The 17,776-nt window shown below is 42.0% G+C and overlaps 1 protein-coding gene across 3 annotated transcripts in view; it reads left to right on the forward strand.

The window, feature by feature from the left end:
- Positions 1 to 17,776, forward strand: part of carmil3 (capping protein regulator and myosin 1 linker 3) — a 71,157-nt gene that overhangs the window by 7,729 nt on the left and 45,652 nt on the right. For all 3 annotated transcript variants that reach the window (XR_007113166.1, XM_047590508.1, XM_047590507.1), the window contains exons 4-9: positions 9,220 to 9,270; positions 10,183 to 10,242; positions 10,327 to 10,448; positions 13,093 to 13,187; positions 13,571 to 13,641; positions 13,798 to 13,871. Coding sequence is in view for 2 of the 3 variants with exons in the window: in XM_047590508.1 (XP_047446464.1) it covers positions 9,220 to 9,270; positions 10,183 to 10,242; positions 10,327 to 10,448; positions 13,093 to 13,187; positions 13,571 to 13,641; positions 13,798 to 13,871 (473 nt within the window). In the remaining variant the exon portion in view is untranslated. The remainder of the gene's footprint in view (positions 1 to 9,219; positions 9,271 to 10,182; positions 10,243 to 10,326; positions 10,449 to 13,092; positions 13,188 to 13,570; positions 13,642 to 13,797; positions 13,872 to 17,776) is intronic.

Raw genomic sequence — 17,776 nt, forward strand, 5'->3', positions numbered from 1 at the left:
CTACAGGATCGCAGCTCTCTCGTCGATTTCTCTGGTTTATTTATTTTGTGAAAAATGAGTTATTAAAACATTACGCGTCAGATTTATATTCGCTTACGTCTTTGTTCCACATTTCGCTGTTTTTATTTGCCCCCCTTTTCCCTCCAGAGACTGCTGATATCCCACTGTCTCTGTGCGTTGACTGTACCAGCCATCATGCTGTGCCACACACGCACACGCATTTGCACAGGGTTGTCTCCCCCACCACCCATCTCAGACACAGGGAGGGCTCAGCATGACATTCAAACAGCACCCAGGGCAACGCGTTGGATCAACACGCACGTTTCCATCGGTGGCTGTATTCAAACACGCTCGCGCAGACACACACCCTTAATACGTGCGGTTTGACATGTGCGGGAGGCATCTACCCAGACTCGTACGACTCAGTGCGTCGAAAACTTGCTCGCGTGCGCACGCTCTCCCATTATTAGATCACCCTATTTGAAGATTAGAGGCTACTCAGAAAACAAAGCATCTTCAAAGGCTGAGGGGGGGTGAGAGACGTGGAAGGGGGGAGGAGTCGGGTGGGTGCGATGGAAGAGGAGGGGAGGGCATCCTGCTGGAAGAGAGGGAGCGAACGAAGGAGAGAGTGGGAGGGAAGTCTGTGATGTCTTGAGACGCCCCAGTTGACGATTTGGCTCTTCCGCCACTTATTTATCCCGATCGGTCGCTCCGTTTTATCCTCTGTTGACTCTGCGGCCTCCTCGCTCCTCCCTAATAATGGGCCCATTACTGGCTGAGAGCGCCACTATTTGACAGTCCTGAACACACTTGGGTGCTTATTCCTGCTTCTGCAGTTACATAGAGGTCCCGCTCATTTAGATACTCGAGTAGACTGCACTCATAGGTTGAGTTAGTGCTGCATTTAAGGGTTTGGCTGTGCTTGGTGGGCGTGTCGATGTGGGTGATTTTTAATTTATGAAATTGGTGGAAGCAATATAAAGCGACTGTTTATAGTCAGCATTCCCCTTTTAAAATTCCTTTATTGTGCATAAATCATTCATACATGATTTTTGCATTTCTGGTTACCCAACAGATCAGTAGAAATATGTGGTAAGTAAGTAACTCTTCAGCAGTCTCTGATTTTGTGAAATTCAACGCATTCTTTATTTTAGGGACAAGAACAGTGAATGGAAAAGGATAACAAAATAAAACACTGAAGCAACAAATGGCATACTGTGGATTTCAGTCATTGTTGAACCAGATTGTTTTCCTGTGTGGTAGTCTGCGAAGCACAAAAGGTTACGTGGTTTTTTGTTGTTGTTGTTTCTTTCTTTTCCTGGAAGTATTTCAGATGCACTTCGGGCATCGGTTGCACCTCCTGAGTCATCATGAAGTTTTTCAGCATTTTATTCCTCTTTTCTTGGGAATGGGTGTCGCTGCTCAGTCGTTCCAGAGATTTGTGGTGCCTCCTCAATAGTTTACCTCTAATTTCACATCTTGCATATGGCTTTGCTTTTGTGCAGCCCTTCTCTCTTGTCATACCTTTTAAATCCTATTAGCTTTCAGGCCTGACAGTGCTCTCAGTGCTTAAACTTCTGTCTCTTCTCTTTTGTGTGCTCAAACCATCTGTTGTCAATCCATTACTGCCAATGACATAAGTTCAACATTTTCACTGGGAACTTTTTTGTTTACAATAGAACAAAATCACATTATCTGGCAATATTTTAATATAGTTCTATGTCATAGTAGTATTTTAGTTTCTGTAATTGTTTCTGTAAAACTGATTAGTCCTTAATGGGGTAGAACGTGTCTAGGGTTGTGTACTGGATTTAAAAAATGTTGATGGTTTTAATTTACAGAGTTCTAATTTAAATTTAAAAAAAATAATTAGCTATGAAAGTGTCACCACAAGAGATGCTCCGAACTATTACTTCTTCTGTCCATGCCACTGCATGGAATAAGAGCATCTTCCTTATCTGAACGGAGTCTCCTGAGAGAAGTGGTACTGCTCACTGGAGCATATCACCCCAATTAAAACTCACCCACTTTCTCACTTTACCTAACCCAGTTGTCTTTATTTGATGTTTTAAAATTTTGTGTTTTGTTTTTTAAACATTATCTTCATTAATTAGCCTATTGAATGTTCTTGTGTTTTTTTTTTGTCTCTATTTGTAGTTGCTGTTTGTCAGTGCTCTGTCCAGCATAAACCACGTTGCTGACTTGCTTTTAAATGACTTGTTGGGACCCTGAGGTTGTTCATTATTGACAGATTTAAGCCTGTTACAAGTTAGAATTCCCGCACCAGACTAAAGGCGACACCCCATTGATTTGCTCCGTGTGTTCTGTGGGTGTGGTTATACCCTCAGGATCATCTCATACTGGGCATGATGCACATTCAGAATGACAAGATTGGGATGTTGAGCGTTGAAAATTGACTTATATGTGAAAAATCTTTTCTGCCGCTTTTTAAACTGGACCCCTAATTTGTTGTTGAGACGGTACCACAAGGTCATTCTTTTCTCGAGAATATCGTGTCCGTTGCTCTTGCATGTTCACGTTTTCTTAAACTCCAGTAAAACAACGTGACTAAGTAGGTAGCTGTTCACAAATTCCAGACATACAGTATGTGACTTATGTAAAGGAGCCTTTAAGTGCTTATCAAAGTCAACTTTATTGTCAATTCTGACATGTGCAACACAGGATTGAAATTACATTCCTCAAAGGCCTGCGGTGCTGCAGCTTTACAAAAAAATGTGAACATAAAAGGATAAAAGGGAGGATAAAAATATATATAAAATATAGCCTGTATATACAAAGTAGACTAAAAATGAAAACGTAACATGGCACATGGCAAATATACACAAAGTGGCTGTAGTAAGAGATGGAATGAAAATATAATATACAGTATAAATGTAGATGTCACAGATGAAATGCAAGGCATGTAATGTCCAGTTATGCACTGTAAAGCTAATGTGCATCTTGACTACATTAGTTAAACAATGTTTTAATGAGCGCTTTACCAGCTTCACTGAGCGTATGACAGACAACAATACGTCAATAAGCGTGTGCTTGTAGTAATTCATCCTGGCTAACCTGCATGTAGGTATTCTCTACTTAAATCTGCCTCTGCAGGGTTGTTTACTTTAGCATTACAGAAAAAAGAAGAATCTTGTGGCTGTTTGAAATTAAATCTCTGCTGTAATTTACTAACTTGGAAGGCAAACAAACTTGTCCCCATTTTTTTTGCGCTGGAAAGTTGGTGTGGAATCTCTCTGTTGGGATAACGCTCCAGCAATAATCTGCTTGGCCAATCCAATCATTCGCGTGGGCTTTATGTAGCGTTGTTGAGCATTGCTGTGTAGTCATGAGCTAAGTGTTTGCAACTAAATAATTGTGATTGGCCGTAGGACTGTCCCATTGCATGCAGAGATGTTATTTTCTCTGTATTGACTGAAACACCACATAATGAAATACAAATGGACTGTTACCAGACTCTAGTAATTCACTTGTTTGTGATGTTCATTTACTGATTTGCATCATTTCCCAGAATAACCTTCTGACACCTCCCATAGAACGTGACAGCATCTTGAGCTTGTGGGTGCAGAGAGAAAATAGCCAGGAAGATTTTCATTTAACATCTATACGAAGGAACCAGAAAGAAGAGATGTGGAGGTAGAATGTTTTCCACTTTAAGGTCCCGGTCCAGAGTGAAACCCAGGATTTTTACATCTGACTGTAGGTGCTTCAGGACAGTAAATATTATCACTGAGAATATATTAGACGCAATGCTCTCTATATTACTTCAAAAAACATGTGCGGCTGTAAACAAAGTCAAAAGCAAGAGACCTTCGCTGAATTGCGTAACATAGCATAGTGGAATGGGGCCTTGCAGAAGACTCTTGGAATATGAAAGAAAGAGTACAAAGCAGTAACGGGGAGCGAGTCTGTGCTGGCGGCAGAATCTTATTTTCTTTGAATCCCAACAACACATAATATGCTTGTGTAGGGGCCAACATCTGCATGATCTGAGCCTCTCTTTATGCTTTTTTTTTCTCAGATATTGTCGGAGTGGAGTCATTTTCTCTCCATGTATCTAGATTTACCATCTGACAGTGCGTGGCGAGTGCTCTGTGCTGTAATTAGGACTGAGTTTTCTTTTGATAATCGTAACACATGTTCGTAGCCTATGGCGGCGAGGCTATGAAGTGTGACTGCTGACCCCCTCCACCCCCCCCCCCCCACCCCCCCGCGAGACCGAGAGGAAATATGAATGAAGCTTGAGTTTCTCTCCTTCTATTTTATCTCTGTTCAGCTGCTTTCTCTTCCCTCCCTCATTATCTAGATCTGCCTGCATCTGCCACTCTCCTTCCCTCTCTTCTCTCATCATGTGCCCTTACCCACACTTGCTGCATGTCTCCGTCTCATCCCACATCCTCAGATTTGCTCCCCTTTTTTAATTTTCCCCTCTCCTTTTTGCTCTCACCTTATTTGCCCAAATGCTGAAGCACTTTGGCCCCTAATACATCTATCACTTACTCCCATCTTTATCACAGCTCTGCAACCTTTTCACATTACTATCTGCCTCTTATATCCATTTTTTCTCTCAATTTCGGGTTGGTTGCTATGTCTTTGACGTAGGACGTAGAATCTGGAACGAGAGGTGTTTTTGATATTTGCATTTCCTTCCCATTATTTGACTTCACCTTTCTCCATCTCCCTCTTTCTTCCTCTTTTTACCACACTTAAGTCCACTCATGAAGCGGGACTTGGGGCATCTGTGCTTTCAAACCCTTTGTCACTTGTGCACATGCACGGAATCTGACAGACTGACTGATGGCATGGTTGTGTTCTTATGATGCTGAGTTCTCTTGACTGATGGTTGCTGACTGTGAGTGAGTGCGTGAGTGTGTGTGTGTGTGAGAGAGAGAGAGCGAGACGGGGCGAAACAAGTGCAGTCCAAAGCCAGCTTAGCTAGCTATTGTGCATCATCATACGTGCGTGAGCGTCAAAAAGCAGTGTGTACCGTGCTAGATTGCTGGATTTATGCAAATGCCTGTATTGGAATGTTTCTGATTCGGTGCACTGGTGTGAGTTTGTGTGTGCGTGCGTGCGTGCGTGTGTTTAAAACGCCCTTGTGGCTGAGCCAGAAATACCGCAGGCGTCCAAATCTGGCACTGATCCTCCACTTGCGTCCTCAGAGGCAACGCTGCAGTGCACGCGCGCACACACACACACACGACTCAGAGACATGCTTTGATTTGCACCATCTCGTTTGATGTGCAAGACCCAGAGCCTGACGGCTTATGATTAATATAAGCCCCCGCCCTCTGCCCTCTGCACGGCGTGCGCGCGCAAACGCACACAGACGGAGAAAGACACATTTGTTGTTTTTTTTGTGCACGTACTGTACATGCTCTCCTTCTGTACGACACAACTCCCACCCTGCCCTCGCAGGCTGCTACAGGAGCCGGCCGGCTGCCTCACTCTTTGAACTAGAGCTCCTGACACTGTGCCATCACAGCAAGGGCACCTCTGTACCCCCCCCCCCCCCCATCCCATCATCTTCACATTCCAGTCCTCCTCTCTCACGGCTTCCTCGTCACCTTTCCGGATTGTTACCTGCTCGGTTGACCAGATCAAAAAGGTTGACCATCTCATCTCAGAGGATTTCCTGAGTGGAACACAAATCTTTTCACAGCTTTTAGGATGTTGGATTGATCTGCAGAGGAGAGCGTTGCCAGAATGTCACTATAGGGGCCTGGCTCTACCTATTAATATTAATTTCTGTATAATGTGTCCTTATGCTTCAGAAAGGGTCAAATATCTTGTTACTTCAAACAAGTCATTTATCTTCAGTGTGTGTGGAGCCAAATTTGCGTAGGATGTGGTCAAAAGGGACAAAATAGTCGTTTTCAAGGAGGCTAATAAACAATACTGTGAAAACCTTAGCTCCAGTGTGTGCCAGAATACTCTGTCCTGTGAAAGTTATGTATGAGTTCAGCTCATATTGGACATCATTTTATGCACTTCACTAAATAAGAAGAAAGTTTGTCTGTCTATAAAAGCAAACTAAATTGTTATTTATTAATTAAGTTTCTGTAACGCTGAAGGTCAGAATGATAAAGAAAAACAATATAAAGGCTGTAACAGTTAATTTGAATACTCGGCATTCGACCAATTATTTTCTTATTCAATTGTTCGTAAACTCCTTCCCAAATAGTGACAGTGATGTAATTGAATGCCTAGTTTAAGCAACAGTCCTACATTTCAGTGTTTTTACTCGAGATCCATCTTGAATCAGTTTGATCGACTTAGTTGACTGTTGCTGTGCATTTGGATTGGATTTATATCAAGCCTTGACCTCAGTGTAATTTTCCACTTATGGAAATGACAAACTAACTGCTAAGTCACGTAACACAGAAGCCATCAGTTACATTTTAAATTGATCCTGATGACAGCTCTCAGTCTGTGAAATCACTTAATAACTTACATTAGCCAGGCTGTAAAAGGGAAGACGGACAGGACAAGCTGCTGCTGCTCTCAATGTGTGGACGTCCAGGTTAAGGTGACTGAAATATTGATGTGGTGTTTAAAGTTGGAATTCTGACGATTACCTATTATATTCTGCTTGATCCTGTAGCTTTCTAGCCACAATATAGTAGTCTGTCAGATGATGGACCAATCTAACTTGAAGGTTAATTGACTGACAGTTCTATGTCTCTGTTGGTCTGTCAGTACATGAAAAGATCTTAACACTAAAATAGCTTTTTATGCACTTCCTTGAAAACATGCTGAGAGAAAATAGTTTATTTTGTAGTTTGGCTAACTCCTAAAATAAATGTTGAAACGGCTTATAAAATGTAATGCCTGCTAAGAGCACTTCTTTGGCCATTGATTTTATAGGGGTCTGCTGCGTGCACAGAGGTTGTAGTGAAGGGATATTTAAGTTTAAATGGGGGAAATTGCAGCAACACCGTTCTGTGGTTCAACCCCTGATATGCTATACCTTATACATTGGATTAATAGCACTCTGATTTTTTTTCATTGATGGCTGCAGTGCCCCATCCAAGTAAGCAAAAAATAACTGGGATATTGATTGTCTCTAATGATACCTCAACATGCTGTAAGTGATATATCAAAGACAGGAAAATTTCTTCGCACAAGGCCTGGGTCAGCAACAGAGGATCAAATCGGTGGCACCCATCAGAGAACCTGCATTATTGATGCCTCTGTTTACATGAGGAGACCTTCTGTCAGATAGCAGGGCTTTTGAAGGGAGATGATGCCTCCATCTTTAACTTTTACATGATATATAATATATACTGTCTGTATGAGCTCATCAGTAGGCTCAAATATTTAGTCACGATTAATCGCCTGATTTCGATAGTTGATACTCGACAATGGAAATGAATCACGCTTTTTTGTACTTTAAAACGAAATGATCCATATTCCTGTTACAAAGGGTTTAGGACTCAGTACACAACTTCATTTATATCATCAGCACATGCAGGCAACTTTTAGTTCTTTGTTAAGGAAAGCATCTGTCATGACTATGAAGGTGAACTTGTCGTTCAGAAGACCTGTGTCTTTTTTGTGCTTGTTTGTTCCTCCTTGATTTCTTTCTTTCTTTCTTTTTTTTCCTGTTTCGATGCTGCTGTGCATTTTACTGCCCTCCGCAGGGTAAAATCATTTACTACGACCGTACTTCAGATTGTGTTTCTTGTCCACTCCACCGCTGCTGCTTTAATTACATACTATTCTCTAGGGTTTGGGCCGAGGTCATAGTAACAGAAAGCGTGTGCGATAATTCCGTGTTAAATTCATGCAAATATTTTAGCGCCGTTAACGCCTCAATTTTTCCACTCTAGTATATATACAGTACATACATTACATACATACCACCTCATTTTTTTCTTGTGTGTGCGTGAGGGTCCCTTACTCCTCCATGGATTTATATAACAGAGTTTTCAAACTTGTCACAGAGCTGTGATACGACTAACAATGTTCTGCAAAGGCCCCTGTGCCAGCTCGGTGCAGAGACTTTTTTCTTGGTGGGAGTATCACTCTGTCTCCTACTTTTCAGTTATTTTTTTTCATTCCACTCCTTGTCCTCCGTCTCCTCTCTGTGGGAGTCTGTTATGGGTGTCTATACAGTTAAGACACGAGGCTGATCTGTGAGGCCAGCGCATCCTGGAGTTGTTATAGTATGGTGGAGGAGAATCTGAAGACTTCATTATCAGGAAGGGAATCTGATGTCTCTCTCCTTCTACCGCTCATTCTTTGTATGTTTCATTTTCTTTCTTCCTCTCGCCGCCACTCAGCAGGGCGCCATTAGCCATTCAGCACAGAGAGGCCTTGAGGAATTGAAAGCGACAGAGCAGAAAAAGAATAGAAAAACTGAAACGGGAAAGGAGACAGGGGAATTGAGAGAACGGAGGAAAAGGAGACGGCTGAGGGCAAGAGGGGATGGAGTGAGGTGTTTGGGGCGGGGGCAAACCAGACAAGACACAGTGGCACACAGGGAGATGGAGGGATTACGGATTAAGTGAGAAGATGGGGGGGGGGATGAGCACATTTCCATGGAGATGAAGAGAGAAATTGGAGGAATGACATGATGCAAGGGAAGGAATTATGGACGAGGCTGAAGTGGAACTGGAAAGCAAACTGAAAAGGAGCACAGAGAAAGTGTGGCCAGAGCTGGAGACAGAGCGAGGCAGGGGTGGAGATGCACACTGCATGCATAGGCTATGCTAATTAGGGATTTTTGAATTATGAATGAGATTAATTGCATAGGCTGACGTGAATATTTTTTCCCTCCTCTTACTTTACCCCAGACACTTTTAAATGGTAATGCCTTTCTTCTGACCAAATTACACCTCTTTTTGCTCACTCTTCCCATCTTCCCTGTCTCCTTTCTTTCTTATCTCACCAGTAGTTTTCTCCACGGCGCAATGATGCATTAGCTGAATAAGTGCTACTTATTTCCATCAATGCCATGCAGTAAATTGGACTGTCACGTGACTTGCAATCTCACCATTATATTTCTTTCACACACAAGCTATCATCATTAGCTAGCTAATGTTTAGAGTGCTTAGCATGACTTACGAGCCATTTGGATCAACTGCAGAGATGATTTGCTCTTTTTATGGGGTGTTTGCGCTGTGCTATTTTTTGCTTCCATTTGCATTTTGCATTTCCTGCCCTGTGACAGAAAAATAAATGTGTTCTTCCCCTCAGGTCCTGGCAACATGGAGACTGTATCTCTTTGCTGTCAAAGTGCCCACCAAGGTAAATGTTCCCTCGCTCTCAGTGGAATTTTATGGCTTTCACTCGCTAGCCTTGATCTCATGGTGATTCACAAGAGGTGTGACAAAAAAAGGAAAGCAGAAGACTCCTCAGAGTAAGAAAAAAGAGATAACGATGTCAACTGCGGTGGTGATGTCATAAAGTGATAGCAGTGAAGATGATAAGTGTCAGGCAGCATAAAGTTAGAGAAGTAGTTTGACACTTTGGGAAATATTAGCCTTCTTACCAAGAAGTGGGTGATCAGAGCAGTGCCACTCTCATTTTTGAATACGTAGCTTTTATTCTTGGTTATTAAATAAGACGCAACAAGTTTTAGTGGCGCTGATCGGTGGATTTAGTTTCCTTTTGACTGAGGCAGAATCTCAAGGTTAGCGAATGCTTCAAAATGATGTCCCGAATGTATTTCTTTGGATTGGAAAAGAGCATATTTTCTTATGAATATGAGGCTGGTGTTGGTAGAATTAATGTGGCCAGTATCAGGTTGCTGAATATCGTCATTTTGACCTTTGTGGTTGCCTTGTTTTAAAGGTTTTCTACCACATGCAACCAAACAACAAATTCCCCAATCGATATACCCAAATTTGATTAAAGTTAGAATTTTATTAAGGCTCTCATGTGTTGTTGCCTACAGTTGTCCTTGATTGCTGTTGACTGAAAACCAAGTCAGCGATTGAAACTAGATTTCCAGTGTTCTTAATAATCTGTCATTGCACAGTTACATGTAAATAAATCTTGTGTCTTAAGTTTGCTTAAAACATATGCTTTTACTGTCTGTTCTCGAATATCAACATTGACTTCAATGAGTACAGTGGTATTGTTGTCAAAAACCAAGAAGATAAGACGCAAGTTGAAAGAAGAACTAAATTCCTACTGATATGTTTCTGCTTTTTTCAGATGGAGGTCACATTCAACTTTTTGGAGATCAGAGCGATGAACACCTACCCAGAACACCAGGTGAGAGCAGTGTTTCCTGACGTCCGGGGCTTCATATCGTTTTAAAGTATTCCTGTAGAATAAAACTGACATATTCGTGTACAGGTTGTCATCGATACAGACAAGACTACCTACTCGCTGAGGCTGCAGTCCCAGGACCAGCTGGATCACGTAGTGAACCACATCAACTACGCCCTCTCCCGAGTCTTCAACAACTCAATTTATGCGTAAGCATCGCTGAGCATCCCTGCTTCGAGCAAAGAAACGCCTCTGGTTTTGTGTTGTACGTGCTGAGGAATGAAGACAAGTTGGCCAACGTTAACAGCACTCCAGAGTGTGTTGGCGAGTTGGCAGCTTCGCTTTGGGGGCCGCTTTCCTTTCCAACGGCCAAATTCATTCTTGTCTTGTTGTTAGTTGCATCCAACCCATTTCCATGTCTCTGTCGACTTTAACACTCGGCAATCACTGGGATTAAATCAGCCAGCTGACACTGAGTAGGTTGTTACCTGAAGGCATTGAGTTCTTTTTTACTTCCAAAATAAGTTTTTGTAGTAGAGGCAGTGAGTAGCACAACACAGTCACTGGAGGAAATATACAGTAGATTCAGTCTTCCAGTCATAAAGCCTTTCTTTTGCAGCTGAAAATCCAAAAGTGTTCACCGAATGTTCGCAACGTTAAAGAGAAGTATTCAAGAGTTGCATTCAAGTCGGGGAAGTTTTCTCCCATCATCTCTTAAATGTTTAAACATGCAAGGAAAGTAGAGGGTATGTTTCCCTCTCTCTTGGCTCATATCTACAACTTCCAGGAGGAATGTCATTAACTGTGCTCCGACTGTTGACCTGCACACGACTACCTCTGCGCTTGATCATGTTTCACGACGGCTCTTCTAATTTAAGGCCATGGTGGATGATTGCCTCCAGTGAGAACATCTAAAGAGAGGAAAGAGTGGTGAGAGAATTGTTAGGTTTGATTGTGCAGCCTTGTAACTGATTGGTGCTGCTGTACTGAAGTAGCATAATGCAGATAGCATCAAGATAACGTGCGCATACGCTCATGCTCTAGGGGTGGATGGCGATGGTTGCGGTGATAAGGTAGGGATTAAGGTCACGGATGTGGTGAGGTGTTGTGTGTGATTTTGTTGACAAATGGGATTAAGCGTGGTGTGTGTTGAATTCAACAGTATAACGGTGTAATCCTATCAAAAAGCCAAAGCAGGTACAGCACAGTATTATGTATGAACAAAGTATTTATTCTATGGTCACAGTCTTTTCTGCTTTCTCCTACTTTTTTTATGTTTAAGAACATTTTGAAGGAGAGGCCTAGTAAGCTGAGGAATGTGCCTCTTATATGCAGCGTGGAGCTTCCAACAGCATCGCAGGGATCCAATTTTCACAGTTACGTTGTGGTTGTTCATTCTCTACTGAGGCAGTGCCATAAACTGTTTTCAGACTACACACGTTCACATTACTTCTTAGTTCTGACTGGAGCTGTAATAATCAATGAAAAACAACAATGCTGCAAATGAGCATGTTGCCAGTGAAAATAAGGCGTTACCATTTAAAAAAAACTTTAAGCAGCTGTGCTTCGTCTATTGGGCGCAGGATAATTTCAGCGCTGAATGTGGAAGGCTGCTACTCGGTTGGTGATTTTATTTAACAGGACGTAGTCTGATCATGTCTGCTCAGTCAATCATTCACACTTGAGAGCAGCCGAGTTCCACTGTTAAGTCTCACGGGCTCTTAAAAAACTACAAGTCCAGTGTCTTGCTTGAGGGCACTACAGCAGCAGAGGAAGTACAATATTTACTATCCACTTTTACCCCAACCTCTAATTGACAACAGATGCCTTCTGATAACAACACCGTTTATTAATAATCATAAATAGCGTCCTACAGACCATGGACATGGTGGGAACAGTGTTCTTTTAGAATGACCTTATGGGTTTTATTAAAATGCCTCAGTAACTTTTAGATAGATTACCATATTAATGGGGCCCAGAGGATGGGTTGTAATGCCTAGCTATTGATGATTTGAAGTACATTTTGATTTTATCCCCAAAACTTGGCTTTAGGGAGCGTTTTTTCCACATATGTGCTAAGTATTTCATTTTTGCTCAAAAACAAAGCTGAAGCACCTTAAACTCACATGACCAGGGGCTGTCACTACCTGCCGATACTCGTCTCTAATTGAAAGAATTTGTATTGATTCTGTTTTCTTGCCCCAATGAATGTTGCTCTGATGATAAAGGGCCAGTTGTGGCCTCAGACTTCATGCTCATGGGGTGAACAGATTTGAAACTGTGTCCTAAACTGATTGCAAATTATACCTCAGTGCACCTGCACTTTTCAGAGAAGGGTTTTCCAATCTGACGTCCTCTCTCTTACACCTCCTGACGTTGTTTAAAATGTGTACGTTGTTTTCTTCAGTGTGTCCTTGAGTGTCTCTTGTCTTTCAGGTGTAGGAGGGCTGCTCAGCCCGGGTCTGAGGAGCTCCCTCTCCTTTGTTGAGCCATTCATTTATGAAGGTGTTATTTTGTTTCTCCAATTCACTGCACAGAACTGCACTACACTGTGATACATTGCTCTTTTAGAGCACCTACATTGCTGCAGTATGTAGTTTACTCAGTTCAGTGGAGTAAGGAGTGTGCGGACTGATGCACCGAGGAAACGAAACAAAACACCGTCCCAAATGCACGGCTCAACACAGGAGAGGCAGCTCTCCAGCCCAGGAGTCAGCCGTCGTCCTACACCTGATGGTTGAACATCATCAGCATCATCTGCTTAGCATCGGCACGGCGTGCTGTCATTGTGAGCATGTTAACATTAGGGCACAGGTGTGCAGGGAGGTAAACATTCTCGTCTCTTTCTTTCAGTCCTCCTATCTGTCGAGCAGAGGGAGACTTGCCCGATGGGAGTCACAAGTTTTCTCCAAACTCCGAATCGTCATTAGAGCCTCAGAAAACCTGCGGTGAGTCTGCTTCTCTTCTGACATCATACACGTACGCATCCACACAAGTCCCAGTCCGTCCAACCGCTGACTCACAAGTCATTCTGAAGACTCGAACTTAAGTGGGTCAGAAGACCAGAGGTACCGAATGCACTCGTTTTCTGGCGGTAACTCTATTAATCTACAAGAAGAGCTCCTTCATGGTGCTGTGCTTTCATCTCACCTCAGTATTTACAGCTAATCTCTCTGAGCTGACTTTCTCAGTGTCACTCTTTTTAACCACCTCTTTGATCTCTGGCCTGCACCCTCCCATGCATCCTCTCCTCTTCTTTATTCTATCCTTGCCTTTTCTGATCTGTTATGCTCTGGCTAGGATTGATTTGTTGTCTTCTTTTCATATTCAGGAGGTTTTTCTGAGACCTATGCCGCTCTTTGTGACTACAATGGAATTGGCTGCAAAGAAGAAGTGCAGTGGGTGAGTAGGTAGTTGTACAGAACCGTCTCATTGTTGTTTTTTCAACTTTGGGCAAACGCTCTCTTTTGTACAGTTGGAAATATAGATTTATGTCATCTCTTCTCACTCTATTGTTTGTTTTTTCCTGCTTTGTCTCTTCCTTCCTTTCTGATGTAGGATGTTGACACAATCTATCACTCTCAGGACAACAGGGAGTTCAACTTGTTGGATTTCAGCCATCTTGACAGCAGGTGACACAGTTTACACACATGTTAACCACACCCAGGCTCATTACAGTTTCCAAACTTTGCCAAACTGTGCCAAACTTTGCTGCTTTGCTATACATTGCAGACAGTGTTGGCTCTGTACTCAAGCACATTGGATTTGAAATGTGGAATGAGGTTACAGTGCTGACTTTCAACATTAATTTTATGTGTTTACATCTGGATGTGGGGCCATTCTGGAAAGAGAAAGTAATTGGACAAGTTAATGGAAACTCATTATAATGAATATTTGTCAATTCTGCTGCAGTCAATGTCTGGCTAATGTCTGTAACCCACGGACATCAGCCAGACATTTGGCATACTCTCTGTGAAGCTCTGCCAGAACTGCGCTGCATCCCCTTTGGTTTTTCCCTCTTTCAGGGCTATTATTTACTTTTCTGTCTGGTCTGAAGAAAGTGAAATACCTACTCAGCTACACTACTTGGCCGGTCAAAATCCTTCCATGTGGTAGCACAATGTACATATAATTGCCTACGTTTAATTTTTGTAAATACCTTTTTTTTTATTATATGTAAGCATGTGCGTTTCAAGATTAATTTAAAAGTAAGGGTTAAACGTGTTTCGTTGTCACATCATACTTGCGTAGTTGCATACTGGACTATAATCGGCTTCAAAACAGATTGTGACGCAATCAAATTTATAACTTGTCAAAGCCTAAATAATTAGGATGGCAGCTATTGTGACAGCCATTCATTTCAGAATGAAAGAAGCAGAAATGGTTATACATGTCCCACAATTGCATTAAGACATATCCACATTGTTTAATGGGCACAAACCTTTTGAAATAAAACAGCCTATTGTCCAAGATGCTTTCTTCATGTAATCAGAGTTTTTATTCTTCAATCCATGCTGATGAATGAATGAATGAATGAATGAAATCAAACAAATCCTTCTCTGGAAAAACTCTAAACAGATTCTACATTTTGTTTGTGGACATGTCGAGGAAACCCACTACATTAATAAGCAAGTTTTGTAAGTGGACTCTGAAATGATGAAAATCTATTACTATATAAACACATGTTGTCAAACACATACACATCTTACATATGAAAGACACCATGAGGTCCCTGTGTAATTTTCTCGTGAAATTGTAGTATTGCAATATTACATTCCCTGTTAGTTTGTTTGGCTGCGCTGACCGAGTCAACCACAACTGAAATCACGGGCTGTAGGTAAAATTGACATCCAGCTCATAGACATCACCATTACTCTTTCATGTGAATTCAGTTTTTCTCTAAAGTACAGACCCAAAATAATGAGAACATATCTTTGTCCTAATAGTTTCTGACTGCACTGTAGTTCTGGAAGACTTTTCATTCAGCATTATTGTGTCCTGTAAAAACAAATGTTTCCCAGATGGTATGATGTGTCTCGTCCGCTGTCACTCCTCATCTTATTTGATGTTACACTGGCTATTTGTCTAACTAGAGCCTAGAGCCCTTGGTAAAAATTTGAGTCCATAGGTCTTGTATTCGTTGCATTGCTCTCTCTCCTTCCTGCTCTTCAGTGTTGTCGGACGTGTGGTAGATCAAGAAGGGGATTGATATACTTGTCTGTGGCACAATCCTGGGCTCAGAAAGAGCTGTATCTCCCGTTTCCTTTCTCAGACATAGTGAGGAGGGACGCACCTAAGTGCTGAAGATCATAAAAAGATTTGAAGGCAAATGGAGAATTCAAACTGCCTGACTAGTTTTTTTGTTTGAGGAATGTTTTGTCCTTAAAAAGCATAGACTATGGAATTGTTTTTGCTTTCTTGTGTATCGACAACACTTGGCTGGAGAGGAAACATTCAGACTCAGAACTGCATATCTCCTCATAGGAGTGAAGCCTTACCGTGATGCTAAATCAAAAAGCCATTCATAGAAACATGATTGCAGCAGCAGCTCATGAATATATTAATGTCTTTCATATTGAGAGCCAGAATCAGTGCCTTGCTGTTGTTTTTCTCCATTTTTCTTTATATAGTGTGTGATAAAGAGGAAGCTGCCTGCCCATGCTTATTTTAAGACCTTTACCTTATTGTTCCCTTAAGCACACGTTCCAATGCTCACCAAGGCTGTATGAAATTAACTCTGAGGAGACAAAGATACAGCCAGAATCACAAAAACAAAGCGGGGGAAATATTCAAAATTTCCAAATAACTAAATGTCATTTTAGCCTGAAGCTATTTGTGGTAAACTACTATTGCTCTCTCTCTCGTCCTCCCTTCTTTCCACATTTCTCTTCCCTCCATCTGCTCTGATAGAGCGCGTCCGCCGTTCCCACAAGCGACGTGGCGCTGCTTTTTCTGCTGACTGCCCGAACGCGCGTCTCCGCTCATTCCCGTTGACTGAGAGCGGACACCTTTTTCTCTGGCCCTGTCTCATTCTCTTGTCATCCACGTCCTCTATTTTCTCCCCATTCATTTTCCTCAACTGAGTCACTCTCCGACTCTGCCTGTCACTGTGGGTTTTGGCAGGGCGCTGCAGGGTGACGCGATGTCGCGGAAGGGGGGAAGTGTGTAAGGCGAAGATTTTGTGCTTGTGCACATTTGTTTGTTTCATGTGTTTCTGTGAGAAAGAGCACAATTGGTACGCCTTGCTGCCTCCGAAAACTCGTTGGTTCCCCTCTAGGTAGTCATCTGTGTGCACACGCTATGGAACTCTAGTCCAGATGCAGTATCCGACTGTTTTCTAACTTTCCGACTGCTTCAGTTCATTCTGTTGCTGGAGTAGGACTTCATGTGCGACACACTGCTACCGTCTGCCTCACCTGTCACCACTGCAGGACCTTCTTCCTGTTTAGAACGGAGTGTTCTCTGTGATGGGGATTTATTTCTGTATAGCACATTCATATGCCCCGGATCCAGGTTTTTTTTTTTTTTTTTTTTACATTGAGGTAATGATTAGTTTGTCACGCTTCCACATCAGTCATATTGCTGTGATGTTAATTATAAATATTTATGGTCTTTGCTCTTTGACCTTCAGTGGTATCAATCAGATAAAATATCTGATTTCTTCACAACCAGGAGATTCTAATTAAGTGCTGTAACATTCAATCACCCATTGGGTGAATTTGAATGCGACCCTCTGCTAACCTCAATCACTGTGAATGATTGTATGCCATTAGAACGTTCATTGAGCACAGTTTGGCTCCCCACAGGATAAACCCCGTGTTCTGTGTACATTTCATAATATTTCCTCAGTTCTGTCCACTAGCCAGGCTAATTAATAAGTTTGTCTTGCTGCCCTTAAATTCTACCAGTCAGACTTTGCTTTGAATGAGCCCACAACCACCTCGGCCGTTTTAGGCATCACTAATCATGATTAGCAATGCACATATGTGGCAAACATTTGCATCACCCTGATGATGACGACACAGCTTAAAGGAATAATTTGAAAGCTACATGCACAGTACAGGACTGATACCACTGTCCTGTCAGTATGGTAAACATGAGTGGGGCCAATCTTCAAACCTACACTTAAAAATTGTCTTGTTTGCACCAGTTAACAACCCAAGTCCATTCAAAACTTGAAAAAACAGGGCATTTGTTTCATTTGATTTCAAGAATTTCTAACTACATTTGTGAGAACCACCTATATTATCTATTTTCTAAGCTCCGGTTCCACCATAACCTTTCACCTTATGGAAAACTGAATCTAATTAATCTCAACCTTGGCCCAAAACCTGACTGATAAAAACTTGTGAGACCCTTGCAAAAGTAATTTAAGTTTCTAAAAATCAATAGCAAGTCCACAAGTAAAACCAACTCCTTAATAGACCTTGAAACTTAATTTTAAATTTATATATTTTTCTCCACTTTTTGGCTAGTTTAGCGGAGAAGTCCCAGCAGGCATATGACTGCTGATGGAAGGGGTGGTCCTCCAACAACC

This window comes from Mugil cephalus, chromosome 7, assembly GCF_022458985.1.
Source record: "Mugil cephalus isolate CIBA_MC_2020 chromosome 7, CIBA_Mcephalus_1.1, whole genome shotgun sequence".
NCBI classification, from domain to species: Eukaryota; Metazoa; Chordata; class Actinopteri; order Mugiliformes; family Mugilidae; genus Mugil; species Mugil cephalus.